Raw genomic sequence first — 21139 nt, forward strand, 5'->3', positions numbered from 1 at the left:
AGGCTTTTCCTCGCCGTGAACATTAATAAATGGCTATATGTATTATCTGGCATCCGACTCGTGTTTGCTCGATCGTTTCGTTACACTTGAGCTATCAGCCGTTTTATTCAAGTAACTGACTAATTACGGTTAAGTGTAAATGATGCCAGACATGAAAATTAAAAGTGATTTAGTTTCGCGAATTTTAAGAGCGCTACAAAATCAGAAGAATGAACACGTGAAACCGTAAGAGAAAAGATGAGATAAGCGACGCGTGGCTGCTACTTCCGGTAATGGGAGACTCTGATCGTGATCATCTTTCTTGGGCAAAATCATAAATGCTATGCACACGTGTAGCGTTCGATGTCTCTAGAGAAGTGAAGAACGTAAAATATAGGATTTTAGCTTATAATATAAAGTATAAAAACCTTCGAGTTTCTTCCTTCGAAAGAATAATTTGAGATCTCGGGAATATAGAAATTTGTACCTGTTGGAAAAATCCAAGATCTTTGAAGATCGAAGATTAAGAACTAGAAAACTTCGAAGTATAATATGATTTTAGGTTCCTTTAATAAATAAGATTTCCTTGAGCAGTGTAAGATCTAGGGAAATTTACAACCTAGGGCTTTGAATCTTTAAAAGAAGCACGGAGATCACGAAAGTGTAGAATATTCTATGTATAATTCTGGAGAGACAAAACAGTTTGCAACGGTTTCCTTTGGTTTACCAAGTCATACGACAAGAATAAATTATAAAAGTCACAATACTTAGAAGCAACGTCTTTCAGACGCATCTTGCGCCCACGATCCCGTAACTACATTACGTCGCGCCATATGCAGCATACATAAAACTATTATGTCATAAGCTACGAAGCATAGAGGCCATTCGCGAGGACTTTGCACTTGTAGGGCTTCGTCGCAAGTTCCGCGTTCACGTAGGATGTCTTTTCAAACTTCTATGGCGTATGGTCTATCGACTATGAGAAGTACACCCAAACACTATACATTATACATGACTAACATTATTATGCAATTTCGATGATAAGAATAATAATTAATTACCATATTAAAATTGTTATGCAATATATTTTGTACCTTTTAAACAGAACTTTTTAGTTAATGGAAATCTGTTATCACTTTATCTTTATGAAAAATTTCATAAAAACAACATTAAATATAACATTTTAGATGCTTAAACGATTCATAAAGAATCATATAATATTTTAAGCGTTCTTTAAATTAATTGTTTTCTCACATACTTCAGGATTAAGGTAATATTATATCTAGGGAATCTAGATTCTCCCTAGGATTCTAGGGATCCCTATAGTCCAAATGTAAGAAGAAAATTTAAGAAAGATTGTCATTCTCTATCGTCATCTATAAGAAGTAACAGTTATTATTTTTTAATACTCATAATTTTTCTGGTCATTAATGGAAACGTAATCTAATTTGCTGGCAATATTACATTTAGATTCAAATGAAATTCAATCAGAAATGGTTTCTTATAAAAGCAGAGAATCGATTGGAAGAAAAGAAAATCCGCATTTCCGCATACATTGCACGTGTCAGTTTTGCCAAATGCGGAACTTTCGTCAAATACTTTCGCGATTTGCAGGTTTGAAATTCGTCGCGTTAGCCGATTTTCCCTCGCTTTCTAAACCGGATGAAAAATCGTTGGGACGTTTATGGAATGTGTTTGCATTAGCCGAGGATCACCTTCCAGAAATAGCCGTGTCCTTTCCAATGATCCTGGTGGGAGATATAGCCCGCCATCACTCGGTGAACCAAGCGACTATATATACAGACTATGGTGATTGATTCGCGTACCAAATTCGATTGGGTGTGGTTGTCCCCAGATTTCGACATTTGTCATTCCTCTGCACATATCGTTTCAAATTATCATTCGCGACTTGTTACTCGAATATGTCATTGTTGAACCGATCGTGATCGTTTATCGAGTACACTTTGGGGCGTCTGATTGATAAGTTGACACATTATAGCTATTTTTTACGAGATGAAAATATTGTATATTAAATCTAGAAGGAGAAATAGGAAACACTAGTGGTTTTTTAGTCCCTTGGAGAAATTTTAGGGACATTTTTAAATTAAAATTAATTTAAACTAGTGATTACAGATTTTCAGTTTTAGTGTTTGGGTTTATCAATAAATAATAATTAGGTATAGATTAATAAATGTGTAATTAGCTTAGTTAAATAGAATTATGGTAAGCGGTTTAGCTGGATAAGATTATTATACATCAAAGGAGAAGTTGGATTCAGCAAAGAAGAATATTTCTGTTAGGGAACGCATCTTCTTTCAAAGAAATGACTTTTTTGTGATATTTAAAAAATAATTGCCCAGAATCAGAAGGAATTTAAAAAATATGAAAGATTGTATTAATTAGGAAAAATTCTTAATCCTGCGAAAGAAGAAATATCATAAAAGAAAAATTTAATCTGAATCGTTAATCCAGAAATGTTGATAATCTCTTTTGTTCTTATTATCAAATGACGAATCTATCAAGCGGGTAATTCGCGGTTGGAAAGTTATTCGTAGAAAGGACATGTTTCGCGCGTGTTTATTACCGCTCATGTTACGCGATTCGCGGCAACCTCGTTACGTAAAGCATCTTGCTAATCGCGTATAAAAAGTGTAAAATATGCGGACGTGATCTTAGGCGAGCATTAAATTTATGTACCTGTTCGTAATCAACGTTGGAGCTTTCGGTTTACATGCTGTACATTGCTGCATAGAATACATCTACCTTATGGTTAAATTCTCTTATTTTCCATACTGTTGCTTTGTTCCTTAAAAGCTCTGTATTATCGTAGCCCCAGTAATAGTATTGTGATAAGATAAGCGAATAGAAATATATATGAAAATTGTTTGTAACTCTTTATCTAATAATAAATATTTCCACAAATATATAATTCGTGCAACAGCATATCACCTACGTAAATCTGTAAGATTCTCCTTTGGAATACAAAGTACAAGCGTTATTTATTGCTAATTCATGAGCACGTCGTGATTATTATTTTTAACTATGATGAATTTGTTTTGACTACTATAGTTTTCGAATTCTTGGATTTTAACATCTTGCTCAATAAGCCAGAGGAGCGTCATTCTTTTCTTTTTTCTTTTTTTTTGAATGATGATTTTTATATGCTTCTCTTAAACTCGAACAATTTTTTAAAGATACAAAAATGAAATAAAAATTCAAGAGCCTTTCAACGATATGTAGTTTGTACCGAATAGTTGAGGAAAACTCAGAGGAAATATAGAAGCTGAACAATATAAAAGAGTCATACTGTGAAAATACATTTACATTGTATCGTAGTAAAAAGAAACAAAGACACGGAATTTGGAACTTCGAAAGAATGCAAATGATGATAAGGAGGATGTAGAGAACATTATGCTGCAGGATTGCAGGATAGTGTTCGTGGAGCATTCTGTAACTATGTATCCAAGGCTCTGACAAGATAACTGCGTCTAAAACGTGGATGGCTCTCGCTCTAGGGGCTGTTCCCATGACCGAAAGAATCGGAGCCGACAGTAATTAGGGAGGTAGCCTCGGGCCATTCGGAGAAACCATAGTCCCCTTGCAGCTTGAAATAACCATACGTACAAGGGTAATATTTCTCAATGTCTAATCTCAAGGATAAGGGAGGAGTAACGTAGGTACGGTCTGAGAAAAAGGAGGAGTTTTAGGATTTTTAGTGCTAATAATTTTTCTTTTAAAATGGTTGTAAAATCTATTGTGCAACGCGTTACAGATAGATTATTTAGGCTGAGTTTACAATGCTGGAATATTGATTTAGTGGATTATTGGAATATCGAGATATCAGAGTGTTGGATTCTTTTGGTTTTTGGGATACTTGAGGTTCTTCTTTTTTATTTATTTACAAGTAGTCTATCATCAATTATCATTGAGAATTATAAGTAAATTATTCTGACGTGCTACTATAACGTGAATAATAAATGATTATCGTATGTTTGCTTCTAGCTGAAATACTTGAGGTTCTGACTTGAATTTTGAATTATTAAGACATTCGAGTATTAGAATATTGTAATGTTAGAGTACCAAAGCCTTTTCGTCTAGGAGTATTAAATTTTTGAAGCGCTAGAATGTATTTTGGAATATTCAAGCATTGGTATTTTAGAGATATTACGCTTGCATGCTCGTCGTTGATACACGTATGAGGCCTAATTATATTGATGAAAAACGTAAGCCAATTCTAGACGTTTCTCTTTTAATTAGTCTTTATCTGCAGTTTAGTATTCAGTTAGGAATACAGTAGGAACTTCATTTGTTGGTAACTTTAATTAATGAGCGATTAACAGAACTTTTGTTGGTTGAATTCTCTTATCTAATAAATGCGAGCTCCTATTATGTAAACGAAAAATAATTGGTAGCGAGGAGAATCGACGAGCTCCTCGAGTTCGGATAAATGGAGCGTTGGTGTAATTTTTGTTTGCACATCGTCTCGTATCTTCTCCAATTAGAAGTTTACTACGAGCATTAGTTAATTACGAATCAATAACACGTACGAAAAGTGATTTCATTTTGATCGATGTTCGGTTGGTTTTTGTTGGCTTGCTCAAATTACTCGAAGGTGAGTCTGTATCTTGATTGCAACAGACCCTTTAAATTAGAGAGTTAAGGATTGATTCGAGATCCGAATAGAAGGATCTCGCGACGGATAAACGAAAGGGATCGAAATCGAAGGGTACAATTAAAGACAGAGAGAGGAGGAGATCTCTGGAAGGAGGACAGAACTGGAGGCAGGATCAAAGGAGCGAAACAGGGAGACACGGAGAGAAAGAGAGAAGTAAGGGTCAGCGACCGAGGCGAAACTTGCTAGACCGTGAGTCCCGCAGATGTGAAATGAAACCAGACGGCACATACGTTGCTCGTGTGCTGATCATTTCGCGTTAGACGCTGTTCCGCCACGAAGAACCGCTCTTACGAGCCTGTCCACACATTCAGCCGACGCTTCTGGCTGTCTGTGGACACTCAATGACACTTCTTCCCTGATGTTTCACTCACAGAAAGTGTAATTCAATGATGTCGATCAGGAATAGCGTTTTAACCACAGATAGATCGAAATGTGATTTTTAGATTTTGGAATATTCGCGAAACTCAAACCCAAGCTTTGTGTTTCCGAACTCTTGAAACTGGGAACTCGTGAGATTCAAAATGATTATTTTTGTTTTAGTTTTTGTTTTTTTTTTAATGAGGAATGTCCATCTTGCGAGGAGATAAAAATATCTTTTCAGAAAATTAAATTATTTTCTTTCAATATGAATGATTAGGATCGGTGAAATCGTACCAATTTAAATCAGCCTAAAGATTATGCAGCAACTAGATTGGATTGGTATTGGTCGAATAAAAATAAATTCATATCGTAATCGTAAGCTATTTAAATAAATTATTGTTTTCCTGGCGCCCGAGACTTTCGAATCTAAAAACAAGCAAACATATAAAACATGGATATTTTATAGATTTTTCCACATATCTTTTCTATAAATGCGTAAGTACATAAACATCTAATTGATTCATCGAATCAAAATCACAAGTCTAGAAACATACGAATGTACGGTAGAAATCTTAACTGAATCACCCTGTACAATTAAGTTCCTAACCTTACTTCATATTGTAACATAGCCTATTCATAATTTCGCATTAGTTGCGCCATCTTGCAAAAGAACTACCAAGATTCACACGTGTTACATCATTTAACCAACAAGAAACCGATGAGTGGAGGAATTTATTTATATTTTTCCATGTACGCGTGATTAAAAGCGGACTCATTGAAAGGACCGAGTAAAAAGTTTCGGTGAAAGTGCAGCCAGGGGAACGTGTGACTTGCATTTCTTAGCAATTATCGTGAAAGGAGCAAGGAATCAGAGTGACTTGTCGCAGATTATACAAAGTGTTAAAAAGAGACCATCCATTATTTATGTAGTACATAGGATACACGGTACTGAGTAAAGAAACCTTAGTACATATAGGTCGGAAGCTCAACCATTTCTGACATATAAATATTTTTATATATTAGTATCATGATTGTTTCGCTACTTATTGAGTTCTCGATATTTACAGAAGCTGTTCCACACGTCCTCCTTCCATTTCCATGCACGCTTGGCATCTTTATCTTACAAAGTTGCGATTTCTCTTGAAAATTCCAGATCTCTGACGAATTATTCAACAAGCATGCCAGATTCGGTTACGTAATTCTTCGGTCACTTATCAGCGAAGAATGCACTTTGCTTTTCAAATAGTTACGTCCATAATAAAAGGTCCAGTGAAAGATATTGAGAACGTGGTTCATAAACACTGAGGTAAACATCGTATGCGGCACGTAGAAGCCAGTAAGTCAATCACGATGCAAACATAAAAAGATGTATATATCTCGAAAACAGTCGAGCTTTTGACCTGTGTTTACTAACAATCTTTTTGGCTCAGTATGGCGTGTCTTATGTACTGTACAAATGTTGAATGTTTTTTTTTTTAACACCTTGTATATTTAACAGCGTAAAGATATGGAATAACCGTGTGATAAACTTTGTTTTGAGACCACGATAGACGTAGGAATTCGGTAAACAATTAATTGGAACGATCTGGTGTTATCAGTTATTAGCTGATTTATTGCTGCGGCAGTAATTGGAACAGGCACATAGTGCGAAGATCAAGAGAATTTTTGCGATTACTTCTGAATGTGTTAAAATACAGTTAATAAACAGAATATCGGATTTTGCGGCATTGAAAAGAGTTGTTCATCAACTTGAGTTGCATTTTGTAAAAATCACAATCTGCTGTGACATTATGTTACAAAGGATAATCGGCTCTTATCTTTTTGAGGATTTTTATTTGTTACTCCGTTACACATTCGCCTATTCTCTAAAGTTCTCGTTGTCAGGTTCAGATAACGCTAAAAATTGAGTGGTGATCTTGGAAATTTGTCCAAATTTCTTTTTCGTTAGTGAGATTAGTAATTCTATATATCAAGAGAAATACAACAGTTTATGGTTCGATAAATAAATTCATATTTCGCAAACTTAATAATGAACGCTGACAAGGCACGAGTTCGCCGTTGTGTGCCTCAATATTTTCACCGTAGAGAAATAGCCGTCGAGACAACCAGAATCGTTTGTGGTACACGAGGACAACATGGTTACCAGGGAAAAATCATTTGTCATATTTCTATAATAATTGTGAATTTTTAAATTACTTCGCCAGTTAATGTTTTTCCATAGAAATTCGAAATGTAAAGTACATTATTTATGGAATGACATGATACTATTAGTGTGAATATCTTGTCTTTTATATATAATGATGATTTACGATTACGTCAAATGCTGATTTACAGCATGGTCTTGAAAGAAAGATTCGTGCTTTTTAAAGATAAATTAGTGATGTCACCGACAATTGTATAATGAAACGCAGGATTTACGTAGGATGCCTGACTTAATGTCGTCGTGAGTCACGATCGATTTTGTGGTGGAACAATTATCATCGGAACTCGTCCTCTTCCGGTATTCTGTCCTATATCCGGTGCACACTACACTTCTGAAATATTGCACGATTTATTTCCTTTAACAATGGAAATTGACTTGCAAATGTAAGATGTATAATAAAATGTGTTTAAGTGGTCGTTAAAAATTAAGATAGAGGTTAGGTTGATCAACAGTTCGATAAATTGTGGATGGCTTACGGTTCTTCCGTGTGTACGTATTGCCCTATAAACAATCGATATTAATGGCCGACGAGGTTCATAAATATTCGGTTTTTAAGTTAACCATGATTTTATGCCGGTGACCTCGTATGCATTTCCCAAGTTTCTCTTTTTAGCACCCGTCAGAGAAAGCAGTACAGGACGCTTCATAATTTTGGCCACGCGTGTTCGAATGAAAACTTATATACAAGGTGATACAGAAATGTAGATATATAGAATTAATTGAAGTGCTCAGATTTTGTACAAATGCTTTGAAATGATAGTTTCTTGAGATGCTTCCAGTTATATAGGACATTCCGAGTATCATACGTGATGTCATGTATATACATAACACGTAAATAGTTAGACTGGTTTGGCTGCTGTTGGAATTAAGTTTAGATTAGATTTGGTTAGAGTTATACAGTCTTTCGAATGTCATGTGTCAAGTGATTTACAAACTGTTTTAGTGTTTCACAGATTATCTTATTTAGCTATAGAAATTTATAGAAAAGCCTGAAACTGAATGTGTGGTCATAGTGTGGGCAATCATTCCTATGTTTTCAATTTTTTATTTTCTAATGCAAACATTAGATAACCGTTTTTCATTCTTTGGATACTTTCACGTTTGAATTTATATAAAAATTTTAAATATCAAAACTACAGATTGTTATTCATACTCTTGTTAGATAACCTCTGCATTTTGGTTGTTTATATAGGGGATAATTCAATTTTAATTTCTATAGAGCGCTTCATATAGTATACTATAAATTTAAATGGAATGGTCAAAATTAAAGAGACATTGATATAAATGATCGGGATATACAGATTATCTTGGAAATTGATTAGAGAGTACGTATCTATATCAACAATTGTATCAATTAAACGATACAAAGAACCAATAATACATAATATATGAGATCACAAAATATTTATATAAACTGTCACTGTTCTAGAACGACCTGTACAAACTGTACACTCCCATTTCGCCCTCGCTATGGCAGTTTCCCTGTATTTACGATTCTGTCGGAATAGTTGCCTCGTAGAAACGACCAGTGGGCCATCAACATCGCGAAACGGTCGTAAAACCGAAAGGACGCGGCCCCAACCTCCTTCTAACAGATATCCACCTCTTTGCTGATCTTCGCGGTTGGTTCTCGTTGGCCAGCTGTTCAACGCGTTGTTCGATACTGTTTCATATCCCGTTGCAAATGGAATTACGTTTCTTGCACATAACCTCTAAAACACTCCGGCAATTTGAATTTTTTGAACTGTTCTGTAACTTGATAAATTTCAGCTTATTGCAAGGTACATAACGCTAAACGATCTTAAACTATTCTAAAGAGCGTTGTACATTTTTTTTCAGTTACTATCTTTCCTTTTTGTTACAATTTTATTTTATGTGCGTGAGATTTATTGAAGGAATAGAACATAGATTAGAAAAAGATTTAATATTGTATAGTTTGTGATTTAATGATAATCTGCAAACTTGTGGTTAACGTGAACAGAGTATTGAATTCTTCAGGAAGAAAGAACTTCATCGTCTTAGGTTTGCTATGATAGCATCGTCTGCAGTTGGTTGCATTGCCATTGGCCAGGAACGAAATATTGCGGAATTGCTGGTCAGAGACTGGAACAGCGTTCCTCGGTCGGTTCATCATTACGAAAGCTGATTTATTTGTTTCGTAGTGATGTATTCTCTGGGTATTGTTGAAGGCTTCTCGATCAACCTTGTGCTCTATAACCGTACAAGGTACTTCTGGTTAAAACATCGCATAACATTCGTGGTTTGCACCTGTGGTTTGTTATTTTTTTATGTTAATTGGAATGTGCAAAAAGTGAAGGACAAAAAGATCACTGTAGATAATTGTTGAGTTAATTGTATAAGCGACGCAAAAGGAAGAAATTGTGGAAATTAACTCAATAATTACTTGTGTACTTTATAATTCATATCTCTATCACTCAGTCAGTTAAGTTACCAAAGATTGATAATTAAATTTGCCATACCAATTACTTAAGAAAGATCAAGCGATAAATTAAATCTTTAGAAAATGAAGCCATTTGCATGAAAATAAGCAGACGATATATATCTATATAATATTTTTATGGCAAAAATTGCATCTTTACCGCAAAGAAAGGGGGAAAAGAAGTGAGTTAATTATGTTCCTCGGGAGATAAGTTTCACGTTTAATGGGTTGACGACTCGAAGGAATTGCGAATTTTTCGTATTCACGCGCTGCCTCGTGTAATAAAATCCATTTACTGACGCTTCGATGCTGTGATATAAAAGTGACATGGGTCTTACTACATATTCAAGTATTATAGCGGTATGTGTCGTTAAAATTGATAAGGAAGAAACGCACGTTTCTTGGAACGTATTTTATCAAGCATAATACGAATATCTTTATTTACACGGGATCTCGTATCTTCACGATGATTGTACGAACGACAACGATTTCTAGGTGAATCTCTGTAAATCTTTTTTAACGAAGTACCTCAATCTTCTCTTCTTACTTCTTCAATTCGCCAAATTATAATTCTAACTTCTTCGAGGTAATTGCTACTACGTAGAAAAAATATAAAAATACTAAATAATATTTCGTCTGAAATCCTTTCCCACAGAGATAGATGAATTATTCTCAAAATTACATGCATAAGAACTCTCTCTCTCTCTACTATCTCTCTATAATCATGAATCCTAACTTCACATTCCAAGAGAAATCAAATAAACTTACTGAATTAGCGTCATTCAAGTGAAAATAATCATGATCGGGCAACGCTAGTGTAGAGAGTGTAGAGATCAAAGGGGCAAACATGTTTCAAATTCGCTAGTAATTTTCATCCACTAGACTTTTCCCTATCCTCTCTCTTTCTCCCCTTGTTTAAGTCGGGCCATGTAGCGGTTTTTCTACGGCATCGTTTACAACTGGCGATGCGCATTCTTGGCAGGGCTGCGGAATGTGGATCGAAGGCACGCGAACGTCAGCTCGCGAAAGGACATTCCTGATCGTGACCGTGCAGCGCACGCGGTGCAACACGAATGATTCTCGATGTTTCGTCATCGTTTAAGGAATCGTACAAGCACCACGGATGAGTCGCTTATCCGCTTTTACCGTTAAACCTGTACCACTGGACGTTCCGCGTAATTCGAGCTCCGGTTGTCGCCATTAGGCTTCCTGGACCATTTTTCCTATCTTCTTCTTTATGTCTTTTTCTACTTGTACTCTAGATATCCTAGCATCATTTTACATACTTCTTAGGTCTTCTTCGTAACTTTCGAGTGCTTTTGAGAATAGTAAGTCCTGATACGTGTATCCTCCTTTAATATTTTACATCACCTTTAAATCTTCTCTGCAACTTTTTAATGTCGCACGAGAATTTGGAATTCAACTAGTTATAGTGTTTTTAGAATGGATGTAATTATTTACATACGTCTTTTGTCATACTGTAGATTTAGAATCATAGATCGATATCGTTAAACCACGTCTTCATTAAAACAACATTGTGAATCTTTTTGTTGTTGTTCCATGTTTCTTGAAAAAGTCACAATTACTTCGATGTGGGCAAAATGTTTCTGTAAGTTGCTGCATGTTAGAAATGCTTTGGAATACGCAGCAACAAAAGAAGAGAACAGAAGAAGGTTGCTCAAATTATCATCGCTGTTCAATATCTTCGATAACAAGTTGCTCCGAGGTTTCGTTGCATTTTATTGTGACACGAATGATTAATCTATCCAAAACCACGCTTTTGAAGAGTGCCATTAGCAAGCCATCGTAATCAGGCCCATAATCTTACATTGTGATCTAGTAGTCACAATAGATTTCTGATCATCTTGATTAAAGTCAGATTATAATGCAACGCTTTCAAAGCATGTTGCGATCACTTCCGTCAAAGTCAACACGCGAACAAGCATACACAATGAGATTCCAATTTGTTTCTTCATAAGCAGTCAGTGATTCTTGCTGCCCCAATCTACCTACTACCTTTTTCATCGGACATGAGCTTCTTACAAAAGCGGTAATCGATTTTCATCTTGACTTGCGCGACTTATACGTAGACCACCCAGCTGTAAATTATTGAATAACGATCGTATCGCTGGTTACGGTGCATGTTTTTGCACGCTATATTGTAGCGGTCACATTTTAGCCAGTAAACGTCGGACGAAACGAGCGAGTTCACAGGCGGGTTGTAGCACGGTGTCGGTCGATGCAGGGAACGTAGGAGTTGCATTCCACGTTAAATGCATTAAGAATGCCTAGTACCATTCCATTGGCTTCGCACAGTCTGCCTGAACCCTGTTGTTTACTGTAGTATGTTTACCACACTGGTGTGATTAATTTCGTTTCTTTGCTTTGTATCGTTTCAGGAAATTTAGAGGAAAATAACATTGTTCATTAATTTCTACATGGAAACTTCTTTTTAGTAATTGATGTTAATGTACTACGGTTAACGAAATTAAAAAAATATGAGATCAATGGAATATACATACGCGTATTACACTGTATGTTTTCAGGAAAATGAAGTGTAGATAACACAGTTTATTAATTCCAAAGATCTAGTATGGTGTATTTACTATAATTTATTCTTTTTACTATTTTCTCCATAATCCTTGTACGTAATTATAGCTTCAGCCTGTGATTCAACATCCTCTCTCATACATTCCACAACTAGTCTCACTTGCCTCTGCAAGCATAGTTACCTATATATGAATTTAATCGCACATTATCATAACGTGATCCGTATATGAATAAACTTGTCTTTTTATAAAACAACCGAGGATACAGCGTTCCTCAGACGTTCAGCTTAAAGCCCGCCTGATAACGGTGTGGGCAATTAAGCGAAATGAATGAACGGATAATCGGATGAGTATTACGAGACGCATGATGCATTTAAGGACGTCGACTTTACGTATATCCGAGGCAACCTGTCTAACAAGAAAATGATGCGTAAAGTTGCTGCGAAGCAATGCTGATGAAATTAATCGATCAATGCTCGTTACCTGGCCAACGGAACTAGTTCACCGTGTAAGATAGTTTATGGGAGATGTTAAATGCACACGATATCGATCTTAAGCATGAATTTATTGACTTGGGTTAAACGCACTCCGTGGAGGCGTTTATGTCCTTTTAAATGACGTTGTGTTAGCTGTATACGTCGATGAAAAAATTTCAGTGCGAATAGAATCGAGTTTCATACGAATTGTAATAAATGTTCTCCTATTTGCAAGTTGAATATTTCTAATTATGATATACTATAATATGTATTATGCGTATATAATCTTTTTTAATAATATGGCTGACAATCTCGTGAGTCTTTATTGGCTCGGTAAGTGTTCCGCAGTCCGTGAAACAACACCCGTTGTCACACAACGAAGTCGTGAAGCTTCTGACATGCCGTGCACTAAGAAGAGAAAGACATTGCTCGAAGGGGGGATCATATCGTCTCGCTATATTGTGGCAGCGATTCTAAACATGATTCTAAACATGCTCGCATTGAAGAAGATCGCTGTTTTGTTGCGAATATTCGTGTACTGTCTCTGGTTCATATTCTTAATGTTCTATGCGTGCTCCCTTTTGTCGTAGGTTAACGTTTCATACATCTAAATCTTCCTCGAGAACACCGCATCGAAATTTTTCAAATCGTCCTCGAAATTAGCCCTGAACATACAGGCACTTACCGGGAACTCTATTTTATGCTGTGTATAGATTAATAAATGCATCTGTTCGGATTAAATTAAATAATTCTATAGACTATCGAAGTAGGTAATGTGTATGTTCTTCGTCATTTGGTTACAAGATGGCATTAAAAATTCTTAGCTTCAGTGTGATACAAATTGCTTGTGTTATCTCAGAATATGTAGCTACTTGGTGAGGCAGGTATGTGGTACATTCTCCTTAATGACTGGTAACTCTATTTTCTTCTTATACAGAAAGCTGACCTAAAACATAGATATTGTACAATATACAGTATGTCTAAATTAGACATCAGAATTTCATCTTATTACAAAACATACTTTTCTTACGATTCCCTAAATATATTACACGTTTATGCTGCATAAGACGAACGCAACACGATCGAGTCCTTTGTTAAAAAATTGTTTTCATCGAACGCGTCCTTTCGATCTTTCTCGATTCGATCGAACTCGGCAAAGAATAAAAGAATCAGGCAAAAAGGAACAAGGAGAAGAAGAAGAACGCGAAGGAGAAGAAGAATGAAAACAGAAAGAAGGCAAGAAAAAAAAAAACAAGAACATTAGCCGTTTCACTGGTCGACAGAGTGGTGCTCGAGCCTCGAGCTGACGTGCCATGGCGTACAACAAAAAGCAATCGGCCGATAGGACGAGTACCGGTTATTTAACGCCGTCGTCTTTATGCCTGCTTATTGGCCGGCTGTCTCGTTGCACGAGTTTTAACTGTGCAACCCCACCTTTTCGCTGGATGTAACAGTACCGTATAAGACCGTATTCTCAGTCTTACTATGCAGTCCGAGGCTCATTCATTATTCATACACCATACGCTGATACTTTGGACGCTTATAACGTGATCGTATGCAATTTGGCTGGTTGGAAATTCGACAGTCAATGTGTGTACCTGGGTTAACGGACGTGTCGATGAAATTGTAGCGAAATACAGCCACGAAGATAATAGTCGTCGAAAAATCATGCTGTGCGTTTGGATGTTGGCTCCTTCAATTTGTTGTCCTGTTCGCCTAGTTATCAGGCACGAATTGCGGCTAGTTATGGGATTTGGAAACACTTCGAATCGCTTCGAATTTGTATTGTGTATGAGGCGACAAATTCGGATCGCTTCGAACATGATTCGAAGTTTAAAGTTCTTTTGTAAATCTTGATAACTTTGAGTCTTTAAAGTCTCGAAAGTCTTGATCGTTTTGAAACTGTTAGATTCAGTTTTGCAGGCGGCAACAAGTGTTTATAAAACGCCTGGAAAGATCAAATTATCATACATACATTTATTTCACAAGATGATCGAGACTTCTAATATGATCAAGGCTTTTAAAATGATCACAATTTTCAACATTTCCTAGACGATTCAGATTTCCATGATGATCAAGACTTCTAAGATTGCCAAGATTTTAAAGATTTTAAAGACCTTCTACGCGATCAAGAGTTTCAAGCCTCGAATCATGTTTGAAGTGATTTGAATATACAGACGCGATACGATTTGAAGTGTTTCAGATCCCATCGCGGCACGCTCGAGGAGTGGTTGAAATGCGTTAAGTGAAATGATCTGTATCGCGAGCAAGGGTAACTGTATCCTAACGTCGTGACGTGAAACGGTGGCTGGAGTTGGCCATGTTTAACGTAGAAAAATGTAAAAAGCCTGAAAGCAGAGCGTTATTTGAAAATGAATTATTAATAACTTCTAAGTTAGTTACTTTTAAAAGAGTGAATCGCAGCTATCTTGATTTCTTGAGAACTCAAACCTCTAGATTTAGCCTTCCTCTTCTTCAGCTTACCACAAATCTGTGATAAGTATCATGCAAGTTTTGATCGTAGATCTAAAAGAAAATAAACAAGATTACAAAATTGTTGTGTTGTTGTTACGTTGTGCGCTTCACGTGACGAGATCGTTACCATGACTGATAATGGTACATTATCTACAATAGTTACTCTTCTATCAAACTGATCTATCCTGTAGAACATTCGCACCAGTTTGCAGCGACGACGTTCTCATAATATATTAGATGGCAAAATTGATAGAAGGTACAACGAAGTGGTTAACGTATACTGTGTATACTGGTAGGTATTATGCAAATATTCTTGAATCTGTTATTATCGAGTGATCGCGTCGATCGTTACATATACGAAGCGAGCGTCACGACTACAAATTACGCGACAGGAAGCAGCGTATTTGCTCTGCCGTGTAATGCGCATCGTTCAAACATTTGTTTACTCATCGTAAGCTAATCGTTTCACCGGTGAACGCGCGATGATTGATTCTAACGTGTGGTTAACATCGATCTACGAGGCGCTTCGAGGTGGAAGCTTGTCTGCCACATTGTTAATTAAATGGAACGTAATGGTTCGGTGCTCGCGCTTAGAGAAATAGATAACTTCCGTATGTAAATGAGAGTGGTCATGAAGGTAAATCGTCTTCTGGTACCATTTAGCTCTTTTACTTAATCCCTCCTTTAAAGACCTTCGCATTAGCAAAGACAGTCGTGATATTTTATCCTTTATATCGAAATTCTCATTTGGTAACTTCCTTTGAAATGAAATGGAATGGGAAATATGGAAATAATTATAGTAAGTATTAATAAGAAAAATACCAAAGAGTATTGTTGGAGTAGTATGCTGTAAACAGTATAAAGTATAAGTACTAAAAAGTATTGCCAGCTTGTTGAGACAATCTGCAATGATATCATCAGCATGCCATCAACAGCGACATTCATTTCTATATTTATATAAACGGTAATTCACTACGACGAATTATCAAAACCATAAATTTAATCACTCAAAGTCTGTACCTTTGTCCTGGTTCCTCCCACTTACGATATTTTTCACACCATTGTCCCAACTATTTTTCAACCATATACAGGATAGTCACTCTGCTTCAGGTATTGTATTCATGGTACAAATGAAGTCATCGATTTTCTCAGAAACAAAACCAGCGTAATTGTGTTATTCTTGATTTTCCTCTTATTTTAAGTCGTAGAATCTCTCTGTCCATGAATTACGGATCACCCTCTATATATCTGCGAAAACAGTAGAATATGATTATTTTTGTCCGAAACTCTCAAGGTACGAAGATGCGACTTTATCGTATTTTATTGAAAAAAGTTTTCAAACGATTATAACATGTTGTACTCGTTCTCTACAATCCGGAATTCAATAGCATAGTAGCGAATTTTCCAATATTTAATCAAATATTTAATAACTGCTTATGCAGTTATGGAACGTAGGTAAATTACCGACCGATCTATAAGTGAACGACCCAATTCACCGACAAGTACGATTTAGTGCACGTTTGTACAATTTGATTTTATCGTTAACTGTTATATCGTAGTGGAACCAGGTTGCATCTTCAGGATGCACTCTATTTTTATACCGACCCGTCTTTACCTACCATCGATGCCTTTTCTCCTGTCCACGTAAATTCTTAATGTCCCACATGTTTTGGATTCCATAAGTCGACCAGAAAGAAACGATTTTCATTTCCCAACGGCCTTGATAGACCCGGTACAAGTGATCGGACGGCATTCCAGCAATCGCGAGAACGTCGCGCTTCGGGCGCACACCGCGATTAAGTATAATAACGTAGTCGAGCTGTTTGTTGGCCCACGAGCGTTTCTTCGGGATCGTCGTTCATAACGTTCCGTCGAACGTATCGGAGGAATCAATGAAGTCATAAGTCGATGTTGAAACACCGATACAACTTCATTCTACAAGATCAACCTGGTAGCACAATATATTTGTTATGCACTTGTATGATTACAATTCAAATAAACGAACGTTGTATACGGTGCACTATCTACGTGATTATTAAACCTATAAAATAAATTAGAAATTATACTATAAAATAAATTATACCATTTTATAATGGCTACCTACCTATTTTATAATGACGATTAGTAAACCGCGGATGTTTGCGCAAACCCATATTGTTATGAATGCGACTAAGATCCTATATATGTTTATAATTGGACTGCGAATGCTTGTGCAAATTTATATTTTTATCAGCACAAGTAGGAAAATGGAACCTATGTAGAAATTCGTTTCACAAGTGCTATGTTTTTAATATTTCATATATTTCTTTATATTATATGCATTCTTTGCATAAACATCCAGAGTCTAATTATAACGAGTACAATTCTTTGGATATTCCATATACTGTTGCTTATTAGGCGCATTCTATAGATCTTTGTACTTTCCTACAAATCTATAGTCTCCTTTAAGTAAATAATAGGTGTCAAATATAATTGTATCTATAACCTGATACAACGAGATCGATTTTCGATGTTAGATAGCTAGACAAGTTTGTCTAGGTTAGGTTATTAGTATCCATGACACTTTTGTCGATATTATCGTTGCGCTCTGCACTTCAATAAGCCTGCGGATACTTCAATCTGTAAAAATAACGCCACGTAGATTAAACATTCTTCCATATTTATCTTACCAGGAAAGTGACGCATATGTCACTCGATTTCCTCGTTAGCTTTCAGGAGAAATATTCCTCAACTGTCAAAGCTAAAAGTGACAGTGATTATTCAATCTAACGTCTATTCATGTCTACTTTCGAACGTTTATGACAACCAGAAGTGGATGACCCAGTACCTTGTATATCTAGCTCCTTTATTTTCAATAAGTGCATTATCACAATGTGCTGTACCCAAGGCCGTCCAGCAGTTGTTACTTTTCACATGACGCAATGCGAATGCATGCCCGTTTTATCATAGCAAGATGCTCGTGCACAGGCGTCTATTAAGACCCACTGTTTACGCAATACGCACGATGCCAATAGCCAGCGTGCATTCCGCTCTTTTACTTACTCGTGTACGCGCGCGCAAGAGTACACATAGTTTATGCACACGTGCACATTGGAATGCGAATTATCATTGTGCTAGCAGTCTACCGATCCCTCCTCATAAATTCTCTATGAGTATATTATACGTTTGCATTCACCTGAACAGAGAATTGGAAGCTTTAATAAAGTTTAGAAAAGGGGAAGCCTAAATAAAATTATAGAAAGGATTGTGGGAATGATCATTAGATTATGCATATTTAACTCTTGTATTAGATTTAATTTTGATGGACTACTTAATGGAAGCAGATGAAGTAATTTCTGGAAAAGCCTCTGGGCACTTTAATCTCCTAATCTTTGGAGATTTTAATACAAAATAGCTGGGATTTTTTTTATTGTATGAGCTTTTTTGTCAAATGAAGGAATGAAATCAAAATGAAGATTTGTCTCATTTAGTAAATATTGTAACGCGATTATGCTTTGGATATTTTAGATATTTTTACATATTATATATTCTGTATGTTCTTGTGTCTTTAAATTTATCATAAAACCCATAGTCTACCTTAACTTCTTGTGGTTTATAGGTTCGTCTGGAGAGTATAGGAGCAGAAGATATAGTGGATGGAAATCCAAGGTTGATACTGGGTTTAATCTGGACTATTATCTTGAGATTCCAAATTCAAGAAATTGAGATTGACGTAGACGAAGAAAATGACAGTAGTGAAAAGAAATCGGCCAAAGATGCTCTACTACTCTGGTGTCAGAGGAAGACTAATGGATATCCTGGTGTTAATATTCAAGATTTCACTGGTAAATGCAGCAGCTTCAATTATTTTGCATTTTGTATTAATTACGAAATTAACTTACAATTTGTACATATGTATACATAAATGTATGGTTGATTATAGGTTCATGGAGAAGCGGTCTTGGTTTCAATGCGCTTATCCATGCTCACAGACCAGACCTAGTTAATTGGTCAGAATTACAGCAAAATAAAAATATCGACAATCTTAATTATGCTTTCGATGTGGCCAACTCGGAACTTGGAATTCCGCGATTGTTGGACGCGGAGGATGTTGACACTGCTCGGCCTGATGAAAAATCCATCATCACGTACGTTGCTTCTTACTATCACACCTTCGCCAGGATGAAAAACGAGATCAAGAGCGGCAAAAGAATTGCGAATGTAAGTGAATTTTTATATTATACATCTGCTTTTTAAAGTTCATTGATTTAATTATTAAATAATCTTAAAAATCAATATTATTCTCCTTAGATTGTGGGACAAATGATGGACGCTGACAAAATGAAGATTCACTATGAAAAGCTTACAACAGACTTGTTGGAATGGATCAAGATGAAGATAGAAGTATTAGAAAACAGAAACTTCCCTAATTCCTTGGAAGGCATTCAGAAAGAATTGTTAGCTTTCAAGCAATACAGAACAGTAGAGAAACCACCAAAGTACAAGGAACGATCTGAAATAGAAGTTCTGTATTTTCACATTAATACCCAATTGAAATCCTTGAACCAGCCTGCTTTTACGCCCCAAGAAGGTCAGTTAATACACGATATTGAAAGAAATTGGGTGGAACTAGAGCGAGCTGAGCATCGCCGAGAAGTTGCCCTCAGGACTGAACTCCTTAGACAAGAAAGACTAGAGCAATTAAATTACAAATTTGAAAGGAAAAGCGTTCTAAGAGAAGGTTACTTGAAAGAAATGATTCAAGTTTTGACCGATCCACGATATGGTAGCAATTTGGCTCAAGTAGACGCCACAGTGAAGAAACACGAAGCTATTAGTGCAGATATTTTAGCTCGCGAAGAACGCTTTCATGATTTGACTAATATGTCAGAGGAACTAGTGAGAGAAAATTACCATGGGTTAGAAAGAGTGCAAGTCAGGGAACAGGAAGTCCTCCAGAGATGGAAGGAGCTTCTAGCACTCCTAGATCATCACAAATCTAATCTAGTTGCCCTGAGTTCTCTCATGAGTCTCATGCGAGAGATTGATACAACTTTGGCCTCCATACAAGAACTGCAATTGAACTTCCAAAGTACAGATGTTGGTCCACATCTTTTAGGAGTCGAAAATTTGTTACAGAAGCATAGCTTGCAAGAGTTGCAAGTAACTGCTCTTGGAGAGACTCAGAGAAGACTTGGTAGGCAAGCAGCTCAGCATTTGGCACAACCTCAGAGCAAAGAGGTGCCTTTGTTACAACAAAAGTTAGAAATGTTGAACCGAGCTTATGATGATCTAGTAGAATACAGTAAGGAACGCAAGGCTCGTTTGGAAGACGCCAGGAATTTCTTCCACTTCCTCCAAGATCATGAGGATGAGGAATCCTGGTTGATTGAAAAGCAACGTATTTGCAAAGCTGGAATATCAGCCAAGGATTTGCGTGCTGTAATTTCGTTGCAACAGAAGCATAAAGCCCTTCAGGATGAAATGAAAGTACGAAGACCTAAATCTGAACAATTATGCGATGCTGGTAGAAAACTGATAGCTGACAGTCATCCTTCAGCTTTGGAAATTCAAAATCGCATTGATTCGTTGCAAGAGCATTGGAAGGTCTTAGAAGAGTTAGCTGCTCTGAGGAAGAAACAGTTAGATGATGCAGCGGAAGCTTTTCAATTTTACGCGGATGCAAATGAGGCGGATTCCTGGATGAATGAGAAGATGGCCCTTGTGGCCTCCGAAGACTATGGCGTTGACGAACCTAGCGCTCAAGCGCTTCTACAAAGACACAAGGACTTGGAAGGAGAACTGAATGCATACAAAGGTGATGTACAATCACTAAACATGCAGGCTGAGAAGCTTGTCAAGTCTGGAATTTCTACTCTTGAATTATCCGCTGACCCAGAACCCGTTGCAGAACTGGAACAAGAAGAATGGAGTAAGTTTTGGTTTTTAGTAAAAATTCCTTTAATACTTCTTCTATGAAATAGATTTCAAAAATGTTTCTTT

General features: G+C 36.5%; 1 protein-coding gene and 1 long non-coding RNA gene across 13 annotated transcripts in view; one reads left to right on the plus strand and one right to left on the minus strand.

Moving 5' to 3' along the window:
• The window catches only part of LOC100749757 (spectrin beta chain, non-erythrocytic 2), a 58095-nt gene that overhangs the window by 23314 nt on the left and 13642 nt on the right, over positions 1-21139 (plus strand). For all 5 annotated transcript variants that reach the window (XM_012383465.3, XM_012383462.3, XM_012383464.3 and 2 more), the window contains exons 4-6: positions 18756-18981; positions 19080-19357; positions 19448-21068. In XM_012383465.3, coding sequence (XP_012238888.1) covers positions 18756-18981; positions 19080-19357; positions 19448-21068 — 2125 coding nt within the window. The remainder of the gene's footprint in view (positions 1-18755; positions 18982-19079; positions 19358-19447; positions 21069-21139) is intronic.
• On the minus strand, positions 12255-18260 carry LOC112212570. Of its 8 annotated transcripts, none has more exons than XR_004461398.1 (5): positions 17985-18258; positions 17643-17897; positions 14281-17105; positions 12690-13628; positions 12255-12614 (listed from the first exon to the last, which is right to left on the minus strand). It is a non-coding gene; the product is annotated as an uncharacterized LOC112212570 (long non-coding RNA). The 8 variants fall into 8 exon arrangements; XR_004461397.1 differs by having other exon boundaries at positions 12255-12618; XR_004461396.1 differs by having other exon boundaries at positions 12255-13628; positions 17985-18259.

The sequence above is a fragment of the Bombus impatiens genome, unplaced genomic scaffold (assembly GCF_000188095.3).
Source record: "Bombus impatiens unplaced genomic scaffold, BIMP_2.2 scf_0217, whole genome shotgun sequence".
NCBI lineage: Eukaryota > Metazoa > Arthropoda > Insecta > Hymenoptera > Apidae > Bombus > Bombus impatiens.